The sequence below is a fragment of the Camelus bactrianus genome, chromosome 29, assembly GCF_048773025.1.
Source record: "Camelus bactrianus isolate YW-2024 breed Bactrian camel chromosome 29, ASM4877302v1, whole genome shotgun sequence".
Classification (NCBI taxonomy): domain Eukaryota; kingdom Metazoa; phylum Chordata; class Mammalia; order Artiodactyla; family Camelidae; genus Camelus; species Camelus bactrianus.
In genome coordinates, this window is record NC_133567.1 from 26468220 (window position 1) to 26489934 (window position 21715).

General features: G+C 55.6%; 1 protein-coding gene across 1 annotated transcript in view; it reads left to right on the forward strand.

Annotated features, from left to right (window-relative positions):
- The first annotated feature begins 5426 nt into the window (after window positions 1-5426).
- The window catches only part of LOC141575571 (tensin-3-like), a 99120-nt gene continuing 82831 nt past the window's right edge, over window positions 5427-21715 (forward strand). The window contains exon 1 of the mRNA XM_074355071.1: window positions 5427-5871. Coding sequence (XP_074211172.1) covers window positions 5533-5871 — 339 coding nt within the window. The 5' untranslated portion in view covers window positions 5427-5532. The remainder of the gene's footprint in view (window positions 5872-21715) is intronic.

Below are 21715 nucleotides of genomic sequence, written 5' to 3' on the forward strand. Positions count from 1 at the left end.
GAGGTCTAAAATCAAGTCAAAGGACTATGTCAAGTTAAAAACAACAACAACCTGGAAATGAAACAATCTATGTGCTGCATCCAGAGTGGTGATGCAGAGGCTAGTGTGATACACAGAAAGTATCCCAGCACGTTCTGGGTGCTTAACAAAGCGCTCCTTGTTTCTGTTATTTCCCAAAGGCTCCAAGCACATATACGCTGCAAATTCTCTGCCAGTGGAGAAACGCTCTGCTAACGGCTTCATTCATTCCCACAAGCTATATTTATTCATTCTTCAACCAAAGTGGCATATTGAACATGTATTCCTGGAAATTCCTGAAATCCATTCATTAGGCTTTCAGCTAGCTTCTCATGCACCTCCACATGCCAGGAGCCAACCCTAGCAAACCCAAGTCCCAGATGCTCCATGGTCAAATGCCTTCATATCCAGCGCCAGGCAAGGAAAAGGCCTTTAGGCCAAGACTGCATGATGGTGAGTGATCAGCTAGCCCTGCATGTAGCCTTTTAACTCATAGTAAACCCAACCCCCTATGACACCACCCAAAATATTGCCTTCCGTTGCAGGTCCTATGCCTTCTGCCTTCTGTTTGTTTCCCTAAACTCAGAATAGAAGCAGATTAGACCAGCAGATGGCTGACACGCTCTTGTGATCTGGGACAGCCCTTGAAAGTAGGAAGCTGGGAGGGAACAGCTTCAGACCAGCAGGTCGCCCACTGGCAACCTCACCTCGATCATTCCGTGCAGCCCAAGAGACAGCATGTCATTCAGAGGGTAGACAGCGAAGACCCTGACAGCTACAGCTCGAGGACCATCGTGCCCCCAGCACAATTTACATTTCTCAGTAAACAGGGAAAGAAAGCCCCCTGGAAACACATGTGAAATTGGGCAGTTTCTAACAGAACTAGAACTAAAATGTAAACCTTTTTTAAATTACATTTTCCCATTGTAAAAATTTCTAATTCGGAAAGACTATGGTTCTAGTGCTTCAGTTTACCTATAAAACCAGAAACACCGCTAAATACAGCTAATGACAAGTGACCTCACAAAGCTGTCACAGCTGATGTCTGGAACAGCAATAGGATATAGGGGATAGTCCCCCAAAAAAGTTTAGAGACAAATGAATTATTCCATGAACAAAAAGAGGGGCCAATCTAAACATCAGTATATGAGACAAATACTACATGGTATCACTTACATATGCAATGTAAAAAATACAACTAGTGAATATAACAAAAACACAGACTCACAGATACAAAGAACAAACTAGTGGTAACCGATGGGGAGAGGAAAGGCGGAAGGGAAATACAGGGGTAGGGGACTAAGAGGTACAAACTATTAGATATAAAATAAGCTACAAGGATATATGGTACACCATGGGAATAGAGGCCAATATTTTAAAATAACTATAAATGGCATATAACCTTTAAAAACTGTTAATAACTATAGTGTACACCTATAACTTATATAATACTGTACAGCAACTATGCTTCAATAAAAAAATAATAATTTAAAAAAACCAAAGTATAAACATGCTATATGAATGCCTCCATGAGAAAAACACTAGGTTGGGAGTTAGGAGACCTAGGTTTCAAGTCCTGCTCTGGGGGTCATCCAACATATGACCTCAAACAACTTAATCCCTCTGGGTTTCTATTTCCACATCTATGAAACAGACATTAGATTTGATGATCTCTAAAATCCCCTTTCTGCTTGAAATGCATATCGTCCTGTAAGGGACTGGATTTTCAATTTAAACCCCTGCAGCCCTGCAGAGAGTTCTGAAGCTACAAAGCCCCGGGATACCTTTTCCCTGTCTTATAAGCAGCCCACAGGCTGTGTCTCAGATTCCCACACTGGGTGCCCAGGGGCTCAGCTGTCCTGGGGAACGCCTGAAATTTAGGCAGGGGCCGCTCTGGGGCTGAGGGAGCAAAGGGTGCAAATACTAAGATGAAATGCTGTGATTTTCACTGAAAAGTACCATATCCAAGCAAAGCTAGTGTTCACACTTTCTCCTTAGCTTAGAGGTCTTTCCTGGAAAAGAAAAATCACCAGCAAAACCACAGTCCCTAATCAGTAGGCCCCAAACCCAATCTTTCAGCAGGACGAGAAAGGTTCAGGGAAAGCCAGAGCTGTACTTCCCGGCCCACAGCCCACCATGATCCAGCCCAGCATCAGCTCCAAAGGTTGGGAGGGGAGAGGCAGGCCGCTTGCAGCCTCCTCCTGCCTGACCCAGCTTCACATGGATGGAGAAAGAGAACCCGCTTCTGGATTCTCAGCCTGCACAAGCCACAGCTCCTCTGATTCTATCCCTTAAATCCAGTCTCCATCAGGAAGCAACCAAGAAAATGTGTTCTGTCCCGAGGCTGATTCTGGAACAGGGGAGATAGGTGACCTCCAAAGAATCCAGAACAGGGGAATGTCTTCAGCTACAACAGAGGGCACTTGCGCTAGATCTAACAGCTCTGCTTCATGAGTTTAATAATAATAAAGAAAAGCCCAGAGATCAGAGCCACTGACTAAGGCAGCTGTGCAAAAGGAGAAGACATCCTCTGTGGAAACATTGCTCAGTGATCTATCAGTGAGGGTACTTATGCTCAAAACTAAGTTACATAAACAAGGGCCAGAGTCAATACAATGAGGCCTGCACCCCTACCAAGCACCACTGAAGGGAAGCCGCTTGTAGCTCCAAAGTCAACGGCAAAGTTTTATCAAGTAAAATAGCAGAAAAGGGGAAAGCAAAAACGTAACCTGTTGTCACAGATATTTGAAGTATTTGAAAACAAATCCGACCAGAATGAGCAACTCACCATTCAAAACGTAATTCAAGAAATTGCAAGAAAGTATTTGAGAAGGAAACACAAGTAAAAAGGGCAAGAGTTCTACCCTGGGTACAGCAAGAAAATCTGGAAACAACGTGTTCGTGTCCTGGGGAGAGAAAGCTAACCCTGAAGAGATGAAAGAGGCACTCACAGAGAAAGGAGGACTAGCAGATAAGGGGAGGCGAGATGGGGCCTGGGATAAAAGGGACCCACGTCAGTGAGGAGCTTCAGAAATCTAAGTGACAAAAAACATGCAAAGACCACGTACACAAATTGTCTGCTGGGAGGCAGCCCAGTTCCCACAAGGAGGGCCATTGTCATCGGCACCGAGTGAAAGGGTAAGACGTGATTCCACCCTGCCCGGGGTCCCTCTGCCCTAGTCCTATCTTTTAAACCTGAAACAGGAAACTCTTCTTGGAAGTAAACAGAAGAAGCGGGGTGAAAAGTGTCAGGCTTGAGCTGCCTGGCACTGAGGGCAATTAGAATAAAGTGGAGGTGGCACATACAGTGAGATATTCTGGGGAAATGCTTATTTTCAAGAGAAAAATGAGACTCTGGTCTCAAAGAAGAGGAGACTAGGCATAGCCCAGTGTGAAGCCTGAGGAGGGGCAGGAGGGATGGGAGCTGCCCTCCTACGGCTGCCACCAGCTGGAGGGAGAACCTGGCATGTGGGGTCCACAGGGAAGGGATGGGCTCTGTCTTCCAGGGTGAAGCTGTGCCCCAGGATGAAGCTGTGCCTGGACACAGCAGGACTTAAGCTAAGGTATCCTTCCTCTGCTTGTCACTCACACCCTAGGTGGACAAGAAGATGTCTCCTGGAGTTGGGAAGGAGGAAGACAGAAAGGTAGCACTACGACATGCCCGTTCACTCCTGCATGTGTGATTCAGCCCAGCTATGAAGAAGTCACTGGCATCACTGCCACCACCCTGGTCCTGGCCCTCATTATTTCTCCCTGGACCATCATGATTAGAGTCTTCCACACATCTCTTCTGACCTAACTCTCCCTACACCTCAGCCCCACCAAATCTCTGCCACACTGCTTGCCAGCAGAGTACGCTTTCCAATGCACAAATCTGATAACGTCCTTTCCTGCTTAAATGTCTACAATGCCTCCCACTCTCTACAGCGGTCAGCAAGCTGACCTGTGGACCAAATCTAGCCTGCAAGTGACAAATGGGTTTAATGTGTTTAAAGAGCTGTAATAATAATAATAATAATACTGGAATACTACTCAGCCATAAAAAAGAAGGAAATAATGCCATCTGCAGCAACATAGATGGGCCCAGAGATTATCTATACTAAGTGAAGTAAGTCAAAGAAAAATATATGCTATCACTTATATATGGAATCTAAAATATGACAAGTGAACTTATTTATAAAACAGAAACAGGCTCACAGACATAGAAAACAAACTTATGGTTACCAAAGGGGAAAGGGAGAAATAAATTAGCAGTTCGGGATTTGCAGATACAAACTACTATATATAAAATAGATAAGCAGCAAGGTCCACTGCAGAGCAAGGGTACTATATTCAAAATCTTATAATAAACCATAATGGAAAAAAATATATATATCCGAATCACTATGCTGTACACTAGAAATTAACACAACACTGTAAATCAACTCTACTTCAATTAAAGAAAGAACTGTAAAAAAATAAAAAAGGAATATTTGACAGAGATGTATGTTCCCTGCCAGGTCTGAAATATTTACTATCTGGCCCTTTTCAGAAAGTTTGTCACCCCTCATAACTTTGGCAAAGAGCAAAGCAGCCAAGTATACAGCAGATCTTTCATGATCCTGCCCGGCTTCTCCTCAGCCCCCTCCGCCCGGCTCTCCCGGCTCTGAGCCCCCCGGCGACGGAACCATACCTGGCCCTGGTTCTCACGGTGCTCTGTCCCGTCGTCCCTCCGGGAAGGCCAGCTCCTGGCGACGATCGCTGACTCAGGCTTCCTAGGGAACTGCACCTCCGGAAACAGGGCACTTCGGCCGCCCCTCGCAAGTCTTTCCTTTCTTTACACCCATCGGGCCATTAATTCACAGGGGTGGGTTTCCGCGGGGCTTCTGCGAGGCTTCCGCGGGGCTGGCTCCTTCCCCTCGGCTCTCACGCCGCCTGCCTCTGGCCCGGGGCAGGCTGCCGCCTCACTGGAGCCCTCTCCGGCTTCCCTCTTTCTCCGACCACTCCGCCGACACGAGTCAGGAAGCGCTTCCGCTCCGCGCGACGGGAACCGGGCCCTCGTTCGTTCACAGCGATGCCAGCAGCGCGCTGGGTACCGCCGCCGCCGCTTCGTGGTGCCGTTCGCGGGGCCTGCCTTTTCCAACAGTACCTATGCCCTCGAAGGCTCCAAGGCCCCTTTTCTTGTAACTCCGCGTGTATGGGGCCCCAGGAGCCACTCCACGTTTGCTAAAATGCCTGGAGAACACACAGCGCTCACCGCTCCGCTTCCCCTCGGTGTAGGTCCCTTCTGGAAGCCGCTGGAACAAGGCGGGGCGGGGGCGGGGGCGGGGGCGGGGGCGGGGCCCGCCCCGGAAGAGGGCGTGGCCACAGGGCCCGCCCAAAAGAAGGGGGCGTGGCCACGGCGCCCGCTCCAAGGACCCCGGGTCAGGCTGCCCTCCGCGCCGCCTGAAGAAAGGCAGCCACACGGTGCTGACGGTGTTCCAGTTTCTCCCTGATGCCAAGGCACCTGTCCTGATTCTTTGGGGACATGCCATCATGTGCAGGCCAACGCTGCTGCTTCCTGCTGCCCAGATTCACCGCCCTTCTCCTCCAGGGGCCCGATTCGGCCACCTGGAGCCCTGGAAAGGCTGGCGTGTCCGTAACCGCCCCCTGAGGTCCGCACCTGCCGTGGGCGGCTGGCTCGTGGGCACGACGTCCGTCTGCCCCTCCCTCTGTTGGCCTCGGTACCCTAAGCAGAGAACCTCCCTCGGGCAGGACTTTTCCAAGGATGGGGAGTTCGGAGACGCAGGAAGGGCCGGGAACCGCTCAGCACCCCGTCTGTCTCTTTCTCTTGCAGCCTGCAAGTACGCCTGCCACAGGACATGTGAAGCCAAGGTAAGCGCCGCCCGGCTCCCGAGGGGCTGCTGGGGCCGCCTGGCCGCTTTGGACAGCGTCGCGGGGGGCGCTTTGGGCCGCGGCCACGGGCACGGCTGCTCGAGGCTTTCTGATACGGGTGTATCGTTTTCAGCCCAAGAATATGCCCAGTCGCAGTGAAATCCGTGTTTTCGAATTATAGAAAAATAACTCCGAAGAATTTGGTTTCAGATAAGACTTCGGTCATTGTGTCCTGGCTGTGTGACAGCTTTTTCTCCACAACAAATGATCCCTTTTTTCTGCCGCTTTTTGGGGCAGGGCGGGCGTGGGGACGAGGTCGAGGGCACGCGCCCGGCATGGGGATTTTCTGGCCTCTTTTGAGGGTAGTTCAGAATTGGGATGGGGTTTCGGGCTGTCACGGAGGTCTGGGGCCCTGGATCGGGCTGGGTGCCTGCGTTTGTGTCTTCTCCGGAGGGGTTCAGTTGCTCGGTTGAGTTGGGACTTAAGTTAGTAGGAATGAAGGTTCCTGGAGGTGGAATGTGCCTGGGCCACAGTGTCTGCACCGGCCAGGGGGTCCACGTACGATGTTACCCATGGATCGCCCCTGCTGACTGGCCAGCCCCACCTTTGCGGACCCCTCAGGGGTCCTGCAGGCTGTGCCTTGGGTGGAGGTCCAGGGAGATGGGGTTTTGGGGAGTGTGGGGATTTTGTCACTCCTGAGAATTTCCAGCTGGTCCTGGGGCTCCAAGCGGAAGGGGCATACGTGCGCTGCAGGCTGGCTTGGTGACGAACCACGAGCTGGCTTCACATGCGTGTGTTCTCCGTGTGAGGACCAGGGTCCTGGCCCCTCCACACTCCCTGCCACGTGCACAGGCAGGAAGACGCACTCACGGGGGTCCCCGTAGTGCACACCTCCCACACACACGCACACCCATGGACATGCACCCACCCACACGCACGCCCGTGCACACGCACCCACACACATGCACACCTGTGCACGCACACCCACACACATCCACACCCGTGCACACGCACCCACACACCAGCACGTGTGCACGCACACCCACAGACATGCACACGCAGAGTTGGAGAAACCAGAGGTGGGTCCAGCCCTGCTTTTTTCCAAGAAAGTGGTTAAATGACTTTTCCTGTGTAACTTTCCATTTTGGAGCGTTTGGGGCCCACACGGGAGTCGGGGAGGTGAGCTGGGCTCCGTGGGACCCGTGGCCCAGACCCCATGCTGGCCCCCCACCTCTCCCGAGGTGTCATGGGATGTGTGCTGTAGCCCGTCTGAGACCAGGCCCCACTGCAGGCGTTTCCAGTCTTGCTCTGGAGAAGCTTCCCCTTCTGTCCGAGGCCAGGCGCTCCCGCTCACACCCACCCCTGGCCTGACTGATTTCTGACCCGGCTCTCCTTGGGGTCTGCTTCGCCTGCAAGTGCACTGTTCTCCATCCCCGCTGCGTGCTTTACGCCTCACTGCTGGTGTCTAGGGGTGTGCCCTGGTGGGAGGGAGGACGTCCCCTTGGGGGAGGATTCTGAATTTCGGAGAGGGTTCCCCACCCCTTGTGAGGATTTATCTGGGCCCCCAGCCCCCGAGGGTCTCTGTCCTGTGTAGCTCGTGGCTCCTCACCCAGGTGGGGAGGCTGAGGGGAGAGCCACCCCCAGGGGCACAGCAAGATGTGTCATTCTGCATGTGTGTGCATGCATGTGCGTGTGTGGACGTGTTTGTGCACGTGTGTGCATGCTCGGGCGTGCACGTGGATGTGTTTGTGCATGTGTGTGCATGCATGTGTGTGTGTGCGCGTGCTCGGGTGTGCCTGTGCGGGCCCCCACCTGTGACACTCTGGCCAGCCGGCAGCTCCGGACCTGCAGCTGCACACGGCACCGGCTCCTAAAAGGCAGCCCAGGACCAACGCCCCAGGGGATTGAATTCTTTGGTTCAAAGGAAACTCCAGGAGGCTCTCCTATCCCGGATCCTGGCATCGCGAGCCCCGTAACTGCAGCGTGCTTGGCTAGGTGAGCTTTTCTTCGTATTAGATCATGGTCGGGGGAAGCGTATCCGTGTCCATTTTTTCGATAACGCGGCTTTGAATGGCAGGAGAGAGCGCCAAGCAGCGACAAAGGCCCTTCTGATTCCAGAACCGCAGCGCCGTTGCTGCTGGGCAGACGAGGGCCGTTAAATTCTCAGCCGCCCCCGGAGGACGGGTGGTCAGGGGGCCGCTCAGTCTCCCAGGATCTGAGACGTGCTCTCTGACGGCTGGTCCCCGCTCACTCCGGGTGTGCACCTGACTGTGTGTGCCGGGTTTCTCTGGGGATGCTTTGGTCAGGAACATGGGCTTCAGTCTAACATCTGGTCCGTCCACTTACTGACTCGGGGGTGGAGTGGCTGCAGGTCCCTCTGCCCTCCTCTGCGGCCCTGGGGAGGACCAGAGGGGAGGGCTCACTCTGCGGAGCATGGGAACCCGCCAGTGTTGACGTCATGCCGACGCCACCAGGGCCACCGTCAGAGGCTCCCAGAGGGCCTGGATGGCCCCTGGGGGACGTGGGAGGAGAGGGTCCTCCTGCAGAAAAGGGGTCGGGAAGTTGGGCTGGGAGCTCGCATCAGGCCACTGTCTTCTGGGTCTCGGGCCTCGTGTGTGCCGAGGTGAGGCTGCATGGTCCAGTCCAAGGGCACCGGGAGGCAGAGACCTGGGCTGCATCCCAGCAGGGCACTCGTCTGCTGGGGCGCGTCCACTTCCCCGAGCCTCAGTTTCTTCGTGCATCAAATGGGTGCATGATCCTTCTGCAGTTCCCCTGAAGCAGCTTGCTGTTAGCTGTTAGTGGCAGTGACTGTAATCCCTGAAGCTTTAAGGACGAGGAGTCACTCATGGGTGCCCGCCGGGGAGGCTGGAACTCCGGGGGTCTTGCTCGCTGGGGGGCCGTGCGCCTTCACGGCCACGTGTGCTCTTGGGGCATCGTGATTTGGCTTTTTCCTGGCCGCTGTTCGCTCCTGGTGAGAGGAAGAAGGAAGTGGGAGAAACCAAGCCGATTCAGGAAGGTGGACGATGGAGAGCGGACGGGAGGGCGGGGCTGCTGGCAGTGCCCTCAAGCTGTGACAGAGGAGGGTCCTTGCTGGGCCGCCTGTCGCCCAGGCCTGTCCCTGCCCGGCCCCTGCTCTGAGAGGCATCCTGGGTTCAGTCTCAGAGGCTGCACAGACCCCCAGAGGTTCCTGCTACTGTCGGCCCCAGAGCTGGGAGCACGTGCCACTGGCTCAGAGGATGCCCCTGGGCCCCTCTGTCCATCTGGGCTACACAGCACGCCGGCCGGGCCCCTTTCTGGACCTGCTGTGATGGGCGCCTGGTCGGAGACACAGCCCAGGACCGACCACGAGTGCTGCCTGCTTGGTTTCAGGATGGGAGGGGCGTCCCGTGCTCTGCCCAGCCCGCCTGGCTCCCGCGGGGGCCGCTCCCTCCTCCATCCTCCCTGTGGCTTCACGTGGTGTCCCAGCTGGGGGCCGCCGCCCACTTCCGCTTCACACAGAAGCAGAAGTCTCTGCCCTGAGAAGGAGCATAGCACCCTGCCGCAGACCGCCACCCACTCTGCCTTTGCCATGGCCCCAGGGACCCACGTCACGCTGATGGCTGATGCAGGAGCTGCAGTGACTTGGTCGGACAGGCCGTCTTCCAGATGGCATCTCTGTGCCAAGGGACGGATGAGGCCCAGAGCCGGCGACCTCCCCAGCACCAGCCACCACGCCTCGCCTGGGTGTCCACAGGTACCCACTGGCTTCACGCACGGGTCTGTTTGGTTTTTAATTGAAGGATGGTGGATGACCAGTGTTGTGCTGGTTTCTGGTGTACAGCGTTCAGTACATGTGTATCTGTTCTTTTTCAGATTCTTTTCCATTATAGGCTATTGCGAGGTATTGAATACAGTTCCCCGTGCTGTACAGTAGGACCATGTTGTTTATCTCTTTTATATACAGTAGTGTGTGTCTGCTAATTCCGAACTCCCAATTTATCCCTCCCCACCCTTTCCCCTTTGGTAACCACAAGTTTGTTTTCTGTGTCTGAGTCTGTTTCTGATTTATAAATAAGTTCATTTGTGTAATTTTTTTAGATCCTACATATGAGTGATCTCATGTGGTATTTTTCTTTCTCTTTCTGGCTTACATCACTTAGAATGACAATCTCCAGGGCCATCCATGTTGCTGCAAATGGCATTATGTTGTCTTTTTTATGGCTGAGTAGTATTCCATTGTATAAATATACCACAGTTTCTTGTTGATGGACATTTAGGTTGTTTCCATGTCTTGGTTATTGTAAATGGTGCTGCAATGAACATTTAACTTACGACCTGTAAACATTAACTTATATGTCTGCTGGTTGACCTTTGTCTTCAGACGGCTCTTCTCCGTGTAAGAAGGTCAGTGGCTTCCCTTCTGGGGCTGCTGTGTCTCTGGCCTGGTTGGTCACTGGATGAGATCCCGCAGTGACATGACCCACCCACTGTCACACGACTTCCAGATGCTGGCGTTCAGGGGCGCTGGGTTTCTGAGTTCAGGTTTCTGCTGTTCCGGGTCGCTTTGGTGCTTTGCGTCCCTCACACATCGGCCATGGAGCTGACGTGAGTCTGTGTGTGCTCCTGGTGGAAGCCCCCAACCGTTGGGAGCTCCAGCTTGCTGCCAGTCTCCTTGGAACCCCCACCCGCAGGCTCGGGCCTGGGCTTCCCTGCGCTGCCCGGAAGGATGCCCCGAGGACCCAGGCGCCTGCCCGCCCCTCCCCGTGGCCCTGCTCACCTCATGTCTGTGATGTCTTCCCTGAGACCCCGGCCCTCCCCGGAGACACAGGCAGGAGAGCATGTCTCCCCGGCTCCCGGCAGCTCCTGGTCAGCTGGGCTGGGCCTGAGCTGCTGGGAATGTGAGTGTGGACGTCCGACGGCCTCGCTGCTGGAGCCCGAGACAGCCCTGCACGAGGGAGCTGGGGTGCTGAGCCCCATCCTCCTGCCCAGCCCTCCCGTCCCTCGAGGCCCCAAGCCCACTAGCCAGCTCCGATCCGGGCAAAGCGCCCCCCTTTGCCCGCACTGAGCCTTCAGAGGCATCCGGTGCAGGAATGAACTGGTCTCATGGTGGGAGAGGGGTCTGCCTTTACCTCCCGCAGGATGTCGGCTGTGGCATTCCTTCTCCTGGGAACAAATGACCTGAGTTAGTAAAAAGGAACGAGGGAGTTTTCTCTAAGACCCCTGGTCCCACGAGCAGGGCGCCTGTGAGGGTCTGTGTGCGCGTCACCCCGGCCCCACGTCCACGGGCAGCCTGACAGCCTCGTGAAGCACAGTGGTGCCTGTGACCCAGCGGGTGGCTTTGGGGTGAGGAGATCGTGCAGCCCAATGTGGAACCAGCAACTGGCCACTAACACATCTCAGAAGTGAGAGCCGTCAGCCACGTCCCTGAGGGTCATCCGTGACAGTCTGTCTGTGAGCACCACGGCCTCTCTGGGAGGTTGTCCTGTCCTTGCCCAGCCTCCAAGGAGGCCCGGGGCTCAGCCTCTGTGTCTCAGGAGTGTTCACCCCGCCCTCCCCTCCTCCCACTCCGCCCGTTAAGGGAGGAGCCGGTTAATGTCTAAACTGCCCAGGTTAGCAATGTTCCCAGATTTGCTGTGGGCCAGGCCCCAAGCTGGCTGCCAGGGCCACGTGGGCTGCCGCCATCCGGGACCAAGCAGGGAGGTCAGTCTGGGTAGAGGTTCCGTTGATCCACGTGTGCATGCGTTTTCACATTTGGCCATTTTTTTTTTAATGAATAGTTCTGTTTTAGGGCAGTTTCGGGGTCGCAGCAAAATCGAGGGGAGAGTACGAATTCAGGGACTCGCCCAGAGCCCTCTTCCCACTGGTGTGCGCGCAGGCACAGTGCCACCTGTTCAGCGACGCTCCAGCACTGCTGCCTTATGGCTGACGGAGTCCGCAGTGCACACGGCGGCTCACTGTGTCGTTCGCCCCGCGGATCTGGACAAGCGTCCGATGACATGTACTCCCCGTTAGGGTCCCACAGAGAGCAGCTTCCCTGCGCCGCACGTCTTCGGAACACCGCCTGTTCCTCCGTCCTCCCCCGACCCCTGGCAGCCCCTTTGCTGTCTCCATGGTTTTCCGTATGGGGGGAACCATGCCGCCGGCAGCCTTTTCGGACTGGCGTTTTTCACTTAGCCACGTGCATCGAAGGTCCCTCCCTGTCTTCTCGTGACTTGACCATTCACTTCTCTTTACTGCTGAATAATATCCCCCTGTCCGGAGGAACCGCAGTTTATTTATCCATCAGCCACGGAAGGACATCCCAGCTGCTTCCCTGTCCTGTGTTTCATTTTCACAAGTTGTCACTGTGGTTGGAAGAGCCATTAAGCTCCCGTCCCTTTTCCTGTAAGACCGCTTTCCTGGTAGGCCGTCCCCACCCATCTTTTTTGATTTTTTTTTTCTTTAATTGTGTTCCACATTTTTATTTGTTTATTTTTGGTGAGGAAAGGTAATTAGGTTTGTCTGTTTATTCCTGGAGGAGGGGCTGGGGCTCGAACCCAGGGCCTCACGCATGCTGAGCGTGTGCTCTACCACTTGAAGTATACCCTACCCCTTTTTTGGCTTTTTAATTAGAAGAAAGTCACTCTGCACATTGCAACCCCGAAGCTGTTACCCCAAGGCCCAGAGTTTGGGGGCTGCCCCCACCACGTGAATTCCTACCAGCAGAGGCCGTGGCCCACGCGCGGGGGCTGCTCGGGAGGTCAGCACGCCTCGTGCAGCCGTGCCAGGGAAGTGCTAGTTTTCTGTAAACACAGCGGCTTCCTTTGTGCAGAAATTTGTGTTTTTAAAACCACGAGTCATCTGGGCCCGAGCTGGGGCGTCGGTCTGGGCCTTGGGTCTGCCTTGAGCTCGGAGGCAGCCAGCAGGACAGGTCCCCCGGGGACCGGCTGGCTCTGCTGTCGGTGGCCGCGGGTCCCCATTCTCCGTGCCCGTCTCGGGGGCCTTGCTGGGCACCAGGCAGGCTGGTGGCACCGCGTCTGCCGTTTCACGGGAGGAGACAGAGGCCGACGTGGAGGCCGGCATGGATGTGGTCGCGTCATTGAAAGTCTCGCCCCCCCATGACTGATTCGCTCCCCAGTGCAGCCCACGTCTAAGTGATGTTTATGTAGGATTCACCAGCCTGCCCCCAGAAGAGCCCAGAAGGGAATTCTAATCTTTTGAAATACATTCATTTTAAGTAAATCATAGAATATAAAAACCTGCCCTGTTTTCCCCAAATCGTCACTTTTTGTTCCACATTGTGGAGTGGGTGGCCCACGAGGCAGGGCCCACGCAGACCCAAGGTAGACCTGCACTCACCTGCTGCCCGGCAGCCTCCTTACCTGGGGAACAGGAGGCGGTGGGACAGCCTGGGCCACCACACGTCCAGACGCACTCTGCTATTTATACATGGGAGGCGCCCTGGGAACCGACTTTTGGGCCACATCCTTCCCACTCCTGGAGCCACGTGTGTCACACATTCTTACTGGAGAGGCCATCCCTGAGGGGAGGGGCACCTGGGCCTGGGGGCCGCTTACGTTGCTCAAAACAGCGTCTGAAATTCTGGGAACACGCGTTTCTCCGCATTCACTGGAGGCGGCTCCGTGCTCCAGATGTTTGATAAACCCCTTGACCGTGGGTCCTGGGACCCTTTGTCACAGCGGTCTGCTCCTGGGCCTGACTCAGGCCCTTGGTCAGTCCCAGCGGGGTTTTAGTTCCATCAGCTTTTTTTGTAGTCATAACACAGTTGGATGCTAGACACATGGTGTCTCCAGGTGAGCCTTGGAGAGCTGCGGTCATTTAAATGTGTACATTCTGGAAGGTTCCTTCCAGCACCGTCATCTTTGGCCAGGCACCTTGTGGTCCTTTATAGGGAGACCAAGGACCAGGGCCCTGTCCCCGCCCCCACCCCATCCCGAGGACCTAGGGGGACAGGATGGATGGTAACAGCAGTGTTTTGAGAGATATTTTAAACAAAGTGATTCCAGTTTTCTCTGGGACCTGCCTTGGGCACAGGGGACCCAGTTTCCCGGGAGATGGTCAGACACAGGTGAGCTGGCTCGCTGAGGCCGGAGGCGGGGAGCAGAGGGGCGCCTGCCTGCGGGGCATCGGGAGGGCTGTCCCACCTGACCCACGTGGCCGGGCTTTGGGGACAGAGTAAGGGCAGCAGGACCGCGAGGCCCCTCGATTCAAAGCAGATGTCCCTCTGGTGACATGTCAAATGCGTGTCCTGGTGGGTCAGGCGGTGAGGCGGGAGCCGGGCCGAGACAGGCCCCTGCAGCCCTGAAACGTGCTGTGGGCGGGGCACCTGCCACTGCCGTGTAAACAAAAACAGGACGACGCCCTCGGCCGTGATTATCTGCCCTGCTGCCTGTCAGAGACGGGGCTCCCTGTGCATGGAACCCTGTCTCAAGTGGTTGTTTCTCTCCCTGCAGCCGCGCCCTTATGGGGGAACAGAAGTAGTAAACGGGCGTGTCCATGTGTGGCTGTTGGAAGCTGCCCCTCGAGCCAGGGGACCCCCGGGGAAGGACCCCCGGGACTGGGTCTGGGTTCTGATGGCCCCGTGGTAGCTCGTGACTATGGTGGTCCCCCTACAGCTAAGAGGATGGCAGCGAGTCCCTGCCTGTCCCCGGGTCTGGCAGGGTTTTGTGTCTTCCGCTATCCGCAGATCGGTCCTCCCGGCCCCTCCTCCCCCCTGGGCCGTCTGTTCTGGAGTCGGGCCTGCAGTCCCTGGTGGTTTGGGGGTGGTGAGGTCATGACACGTCCTGTCCGGGAGAGGGGGTTCCAGCCGGGTCATGGTCTCCAAGGTCCCCCCTCTGCTGCCCTTTCCCTCTGTTGTCTCCCAAGCGTTACATTCAAGCTGGGAGGGGTGACAGAACCCTGTGCCAATGTCAGTGTCCCCTGTCCCCCGTGGGGAGGACAGGCTTGTGGGCTGTGGGACCTCTGCTCTGCAGGCCTCATGCTCAGGGCACTGGCTTTGGACCCGTCCACACAGCTCTGGACACCCGGTGCCTCGTGTCAGACCCCCTCCCCACCGCATGTGTCCGTGGGCACCCCCGCCACCTTGGGGGGCCCCCCCACCGATGTCAGGACTGTGGATGGACACGCGGGGGTTTCATGGGGTCTGTGGGCTCCCTCATGCCTCCTGTTTGAAGTTACTTGTAGTTGGAGGAGAGGAAGATTTCTAACCAAGCTGCTGGCAGTGCTTCTGCGAGGCTGCTTGTACAGGCTGGGTTTCAGCTGAAAAAGCCCCGGTTTCTCCTTCTTTCAGCTCCATTTTGAGCAGCAGGATGACAGTAGTCAGCCACGCATTGGAGTCCCCGCCTCCACATTTTAATTTGCAGAGTTAAACTCCAGTCTCGCCCTGCGCTTTCTTTTCTCTCCAGAGAAGCTGTTTATTTTGAGCAGGGATTCAGGATGTGCCCGCCTCCGTTTTCCATCAGGCACAGAAATAGCTCCTAGGGGCCCCTCTGTCCCCTCGGGGTCTCGTCGGCGTGTCTCAGGGCATTCTTCTTCTTCTGTGTCTCTGCTCTGCTCACCCCCCAAGCCCCCCTGGAACTTCCCAGAGCAGGTGTGCCGTGGTTTCTGCCCGGGGCTGTGCACGGGGCTCTGGGCGGCCGGCCTCCCCCAGCCCCACTCAGGGCTTCTTCAGAGGAAACTCACCCGGCCTCTCGCAGGGTGGAAGGCAGATATCCTGGTTCTGGAGTCTTAATCTGAAACCTTTTTCTCCTTAGAGATTTCCTCCTTTACTTGGGAAAAGCATTTTGTGGGAGAAGCCTGTGGGGGAGCTGGGAGCTGCCCAGGAGAGGGGAGGGCTGGGTTCTGGGGAAGGGGCGGCAGGAGGGAACTGCTGGGCCTTTGAAGGAAGGCCTGGCAAATGGAATGGGCCCCGATCAGAGGGGCTGGGGCTGCAGGCAGTTCTTAGGCTCTTGGGTTGGGATTCTGGGTGGAGAGTGACCCCCATGAGCAGGATTTAGCAGACGTGGGTGGAAGTTTCGCGGCATCAGGTGAACCCAGGCGGGTTTATGGGACATGGGTACGTGGACATTCAGACTGAGCTAGCTGGCCTTATGTGGCTAAATCTGCAACATTTTCTTCTAAGATTTTTTTTTTTTAATGGAGGAACTGGGCACGGAACCCAGGACCTCATGCCTGCTAAGCACACGGTCTACCACACGCTCTACCACTGAGCTATCAAAAAGTACCCTCTTTTAAGATTTTTTTTACTTTGTTTTATTTATTTATTTTAACTTTTTTTATTGATTTACAATCATTTTACAATGTTATATCAAATTCCAGTGTAGAGCACAATTTTTCAGTTATACATGAACATACATATATTCATTGTCACAGTTTTTTTCTCTGTGAGCCACCACAAGATCTTGTATATATTTCCCTGTGCTATACAGTATAATCTTATTTATCTATTCTACATTTTGAAATCCCAGTCTGTCCCTTCCCACCCCCCGCCCCCTTGGCAACCACAAGTTTGATTCTATGTCTATGAGTCTGTTTCTGTTTTGTTTTTTGTTTAGATTCCACATATGAGCGATCTCATATGATATTTTTCTTTCTCTTTCTGGCTTACTTCACTTAGAATGACATTCTCCAGGGACATCCATGTTGCTGCAAATGGCGTGATGTTGTCAGTTTTTATGGCTGAGTAGTATTCCATTGTATAAATATACCACCTCTTCTTTACCCAGTCATCTGTCGGTGGACATTTAGGCTGTTTCCATGTCTTCGGTATTGCAAATAGTGCTGCTGTGAACACTGGGGTGCAGGTGTCTTTTTGAAGTAGGGTTCCTTCAAAGGCTTGATCTCGAGAATATATAAGCAGCTCATACGACTTAATAAGAAACAACCAAACAACCCAATCCAAAAATGGGCAGAAGACCTAAACAATCAATTCTCCAAGGAAGAAATACAAATGATCAATAGGCACATGAAACAATGCTCAGTATCACTAATTATCAGAGAAATGCAAATCAAAGCTACAATGAGGTATCACCTCACACCAGCCAGAATGGCCATCATTCAAAAATCCACAAACGACAAATGCTGGAGAGGCTGTGGAGAAAGGGGAACCCTCCTCCACTGCTGGTGGGAATGCAGTTTGGTGCAGCCACTGTGGAAAACAGTATGGATATTCCTCAAAAGATTAGGAACAGACTTACCATATGACCCAGGAATCCCGCTCCTGGGCGTATATCCAGAAGGAACCCTACTTTTTTTCTTTTTTTTTTTTTTTAATTGAATCTCTTTTAAGATTTGGTGGTAAGTTGCAAGCTATTAAAATTTGTCACTTTTTCCTTTTCTCCTCAGACCTTCCCTGGATCAGAGGACAGTTGGAAAAGGCCAGGCTGCTCATTGTCCCATTTTTAGACATGTAAATTGTGTTCTTTTAGGTATTTTGGGGGAAATCCCCTCGGTATCCCCCTTTGTGGACTGCACCATTTCCATCCTTAAGCAACTGTTGTTTCTGTTTGCATCTTTTATTCCTTTCTGTTTGCAACAAGGAGGGTGTGAAAAAGTCGTGGGGGTGGCACCATATCATTTTTAAGCTCTTCTTTTAAGAAAAAGGAAACGTCCCCCCTTTATTTGTCCTGAAGTTTCAGTGCAGCTCATGGTCCCGTGTGTCCTGGCTCTGCCAACCTTGTGCACAGAGACTGTTATCTGGGCCAGTCTGGTCGAGGTGTTCAACCCTGAGGGATGGTGTCCTGATCCCTGTCCTGGGCCCTGGGTCCCTGGCTGCAAGGACGCCCTGGCCATGCAGCTGTCAGCCTGCAGTGTTGGGGGAGGGGGCTTGGTGTGGGAGGGTGAGGGGAGGGGCTGGTGCCTGTGTGATGGGTGGGACATCCCCCCCCAGGAGGACACCTGCAGTGGTCCTGTGGGGCACAGACTGGCCAGGGACAGATGCTCCAGGCGGGATAGGTGCATGGGTACCCTGCTCCTGCCCTGCTGTTGGGGGTCCTCAGGGCAGTCCTGGCTCAGTGCTGGGGTCCCCTCCATTGTCCCCATGTGCCTTCTCCTCGGCCAGGACCTTAACTTTTATTCTGAGTATGAGTAAATTGAAGCAAAACGTGCTCCTTCACTCACTAAGACCACCAGGCAAGTTGTTTTCCACGTTACCTGCCAGACCTGACATCCAGACAGGTCCTTCCCCAGAAGCACATGGAATTCCGGGGAGCAGCAGGGGTCCTGTCCCCGCCGTGGGACACCACCTTTCAGGTGTCCTCGCCTCCCGGACCCACCCAGGCAAATGCCAGCTCGCTCCCTGCTGCGGGTGATTCCAGAACCAGCCCTGCTGCCAGAACACGCTATCTGTGCTCTGCAGGGAGTGTCCCCCAGCTCAATGGGATGGTCTTCCTTCACTGTCCCCCTCTTGTAGGGATCTGGGTGCCCCCCACCCGCTTTATCAAAGCTGCTCCTGGTATCTCTTGGTTCATGGCCCCGCATCCCCCAGGAGGTGGGATCCGCATTTCACAGCCAAGGAAGGCTGAGTTCACAGAGCAAGGGCTCCCTGAGTCAATCGGGCAGGGGCGCTCCAGAATTTAAGGTCCTCAGCCTTTTCTGTTCTATCCAGCTGACTCTGTGGCACTGGAAACTAAGCATATATTTGAAAATCAACTTTATTTAAAATTGAAGCCCACATTCAGAAAAGTCCCATGTCCTAAGTGTCCAGCCCAACGTGTTTTGATGCTGGACGCACCTGTGTGATCAGATCCCAGGTGGAGAGATGGAGCATGCCCGGCGCCCGGAAGCCCTTCTGCGCCTCTGTGGACCCCGCCTGCTCGGACCCTGCTTCTTCACCCTGGAAGCGGGCGGGCTCCTGGGGAAGGGTGTGCACCTCTGCCCTGAGTGGGGGTCTTTGCGTCCCCCTCCCAGCCCTGTGTCTCGTCTCTCCTGGCGGGGTGACCGGAGGCGCCCCGGGGGGCTGTCAGAGACGGCCGCACTCCTCCTGGAGAAGGAGCCCCACATTGGCCCTGGGCATCCGCAGCATGGCGGCTCCCTCGGAAGCCAGGTGCAGGCTGCGCCTTTGTGGGGTGTTCGCTCACTGTCACACGCACAGTCACACGGGCACACTCACTCCCATTCCCCGGGGCACGGTTGCTCCCGCCTGCAAGGCCCCCTCTGTCCTGCCCACTGGCCCACGCTGCGGCTCCGGGGCAGGCTGCTGCTGATAAGGGCAGGCAGCAGGCGCCCTGCAGGCGGGTGCGGCTGGGCGCAGCCCTGTTTGTTTGTGGTCGTCCTTGGTAACGGCGACTCGCCCCACGTGGACCTGTGATAGGGCCATGAAGTGCAGGCCTCTGGGGCCCCCTCTGCGGCTTCCTTAGTCACTAGTGGGCACTGGCTCTGCCTCCTACCCCATCCCTCAACGTCGCCTCCCTGACACCCTTACCGAGGCTTCCGTTCCTGTCAGGGGAGGAATGTGGAGTTTGGACCCAGCGTCGCGCCTCCTCCCTGTAAGACCAACCTACGTGGCCCAGACGGGACGCTCAGCAGCTTCCCAGGTTGTGCGGCAGCCAGAAGGGCCTGCAGGTGTGCCTGGACCTGTTGGGACTGGGCCGAGGGCATCCCCATCCACACATACCGAATTGCACATCCCGGTCCGAGCGTTCGTGCAGGTGCATCCCTGTCCGTGCATCGCTCGCTGCATGTGCATCTCGATCCCTGCATCTCCGTCTGCGCATCTTCCGCGCATCTCCCACGCATCTCTCTCCGCGCGTCCCTGCAAGTGCATCCCTTCCGCTCCTCTCTTTCCGTACATCCCGGTCTGCGCATTCTTGCAGATGCATCCCCAATCCCTGTATCCCCGTCCGCTCGTCTCCCTCCGCGCATCCCCGCAGGTGCATCCCCGTCCGCGCATCTCTGCATCTGAGTCCCTTCTGCGCATCCCCATCGGCTCGTTGCTTTCCGCGCATCCCGGGCCTTGCGGCTGCTGGAGGAAGCTGTCCTCATCCCGCCACTTGGGCGGGGAAGGGGCTGCTCAGGGGAGGCGCCTGCCCAGACCCCGAGGGGGTGCCTGGTGCCCCCGAGCACACTGGTCTGGCCCTTGGGTGTGTGGGCCGCACACACAGGGTGGGATTGAGGAACAGAGCCGCGTTGGGACCCCCACCCTCCCCGGTCCTGAATGTGTGCTGGCTGCCCCCTTGGTTTTCAGCCCCATCAGTGAGTGGGGGCGGCCCTGCAGAGGCTGAAGAGACTCTTTCACGCGGAGGGTGCCCAGGCCACCTGGAAACGCCCTAGCGCCTCGGTGTTTCTGTCTGTCCCATGAAAACAGCAGGAACCCAGACAGCACTGCGAGGCGTGTGGTCACAGGTCGCACCGGGGACCGGAAGGGAAAGCCGTGAGCTTGCGCCGCCGCTCCTGACCCGACCTGAACCCAGGACAGCCACCGCATGGTTACTCGGGGCCTCCATCCTGAGAGAGCACTGCTTCCGACTGGGAGGCAGGCAGGGCCTGGAGGTCAGAGGGGCAGGTGGGGAGCCTGCAGCTGTGTGGCTCCAGCCCTGGGTCCCGGGAGCCCGGTGCTTCTGTCTCTGTGGTCAGGATGCAGAGCTGGGGGCTGGGGGCCGCCTGAGGCTCCAGGAGGTGCAGCCAGGGTGCTGACTGCACTCTGCTCACACCCGTAGTGCCGAGCACGGTGGTCCAGCTCCAGGTGCTGCCAGGCTGTGGTCAGCCACCCCCTCTTCCTTACCAGAAGGGAGGACATGTCACGTGCAGGTAATTCCCATCCTGGGGTTCTTTGTGCCATGTGGAAGGAATGGGTGTCCGTGTGTCCAGTGGTCGGTGGCCTTTACTCAGTCAGGTGTCTGCAGTGCTGATGCAAACGTTAGTTTTCTCCTCCTGGCCGGTGGCTTCCCCCCAGACACTCTTGTCTCCAAGTCAGTATGTCCTGTGCATGGTCATTTGCAGGCATTCTGCCCCGAGGCCTTTCCTCAGACGTTTGCTGTCTGCCTTGCACAGCAGTGCGTGTGAAAGACAGACAGGAGGGTCGGAGTCGGTCCTCTGGCCCCTTTCTGGCAGGAACCCCGGGGAGTTTTGCTCCTCTGAGCTGGGAACCCCGCTCACCCCGCCCCACGCCCAGCTCACGGACTGACGGAGGGGACAGTCCATACGGTGTGTGGGAGAACTGCCTGCTCCCTGAGGGCTTGTCCATTTGTGTAGTAACGTGTGCCCGACAGGAGAAGGCACTCTGCAAAAGTGACAAGACTGGTGCAGCTGGCACAGCTCTCAGTGACTTGACCACAGCCCAGACTCACTGTGCTGGCCGGGGAGCAGGGGGCCCGGGGGTGCCCAGAGCACAGCACCCTGCCTCGTGTTCTGGAGGACTCCCTAGGCCGGGCCTGCACCCCTGCAGCCTCGGGGCAGGTCCCTGGCAACCTCTGATCTCCTTTACCGTCTCCACGGTTGTGCCTCTCCCAGATGCCACAAAGTTGGACTCATTCAGTACCTTGCCTTTTCAGGTTGGCTTCTTCCATTTAGTGAATCAGCAGTTGAGGGTCGTCCAGGTCTTTTCATGGCCTGATAGCACATTCCTTTTTATTGCTGAATAATATTCCACTGTGTGGAATTCAGATAGTGATTTTTTCAAAGATGGGAGCTCTGATTCCTTGCACGTTCCTCACCTGTGTCAAGTGTTTAGTGAGGCACCAGGACACAAGCCTGTACCAAATGAAAACTGGACAAAGGATGGAATTAGTCATCCTGCTCCAGTAACCATGGGGCTCCTGGTCTGACTGCCAGCACCATCCTGTAACACCCTGCTTTTCCAGATTGTTCCTGCTTCCCGGGAATTCTCAGTGTCGAGCAAAGCCAACTGTTGGGTCAGCCACTCTGGGCA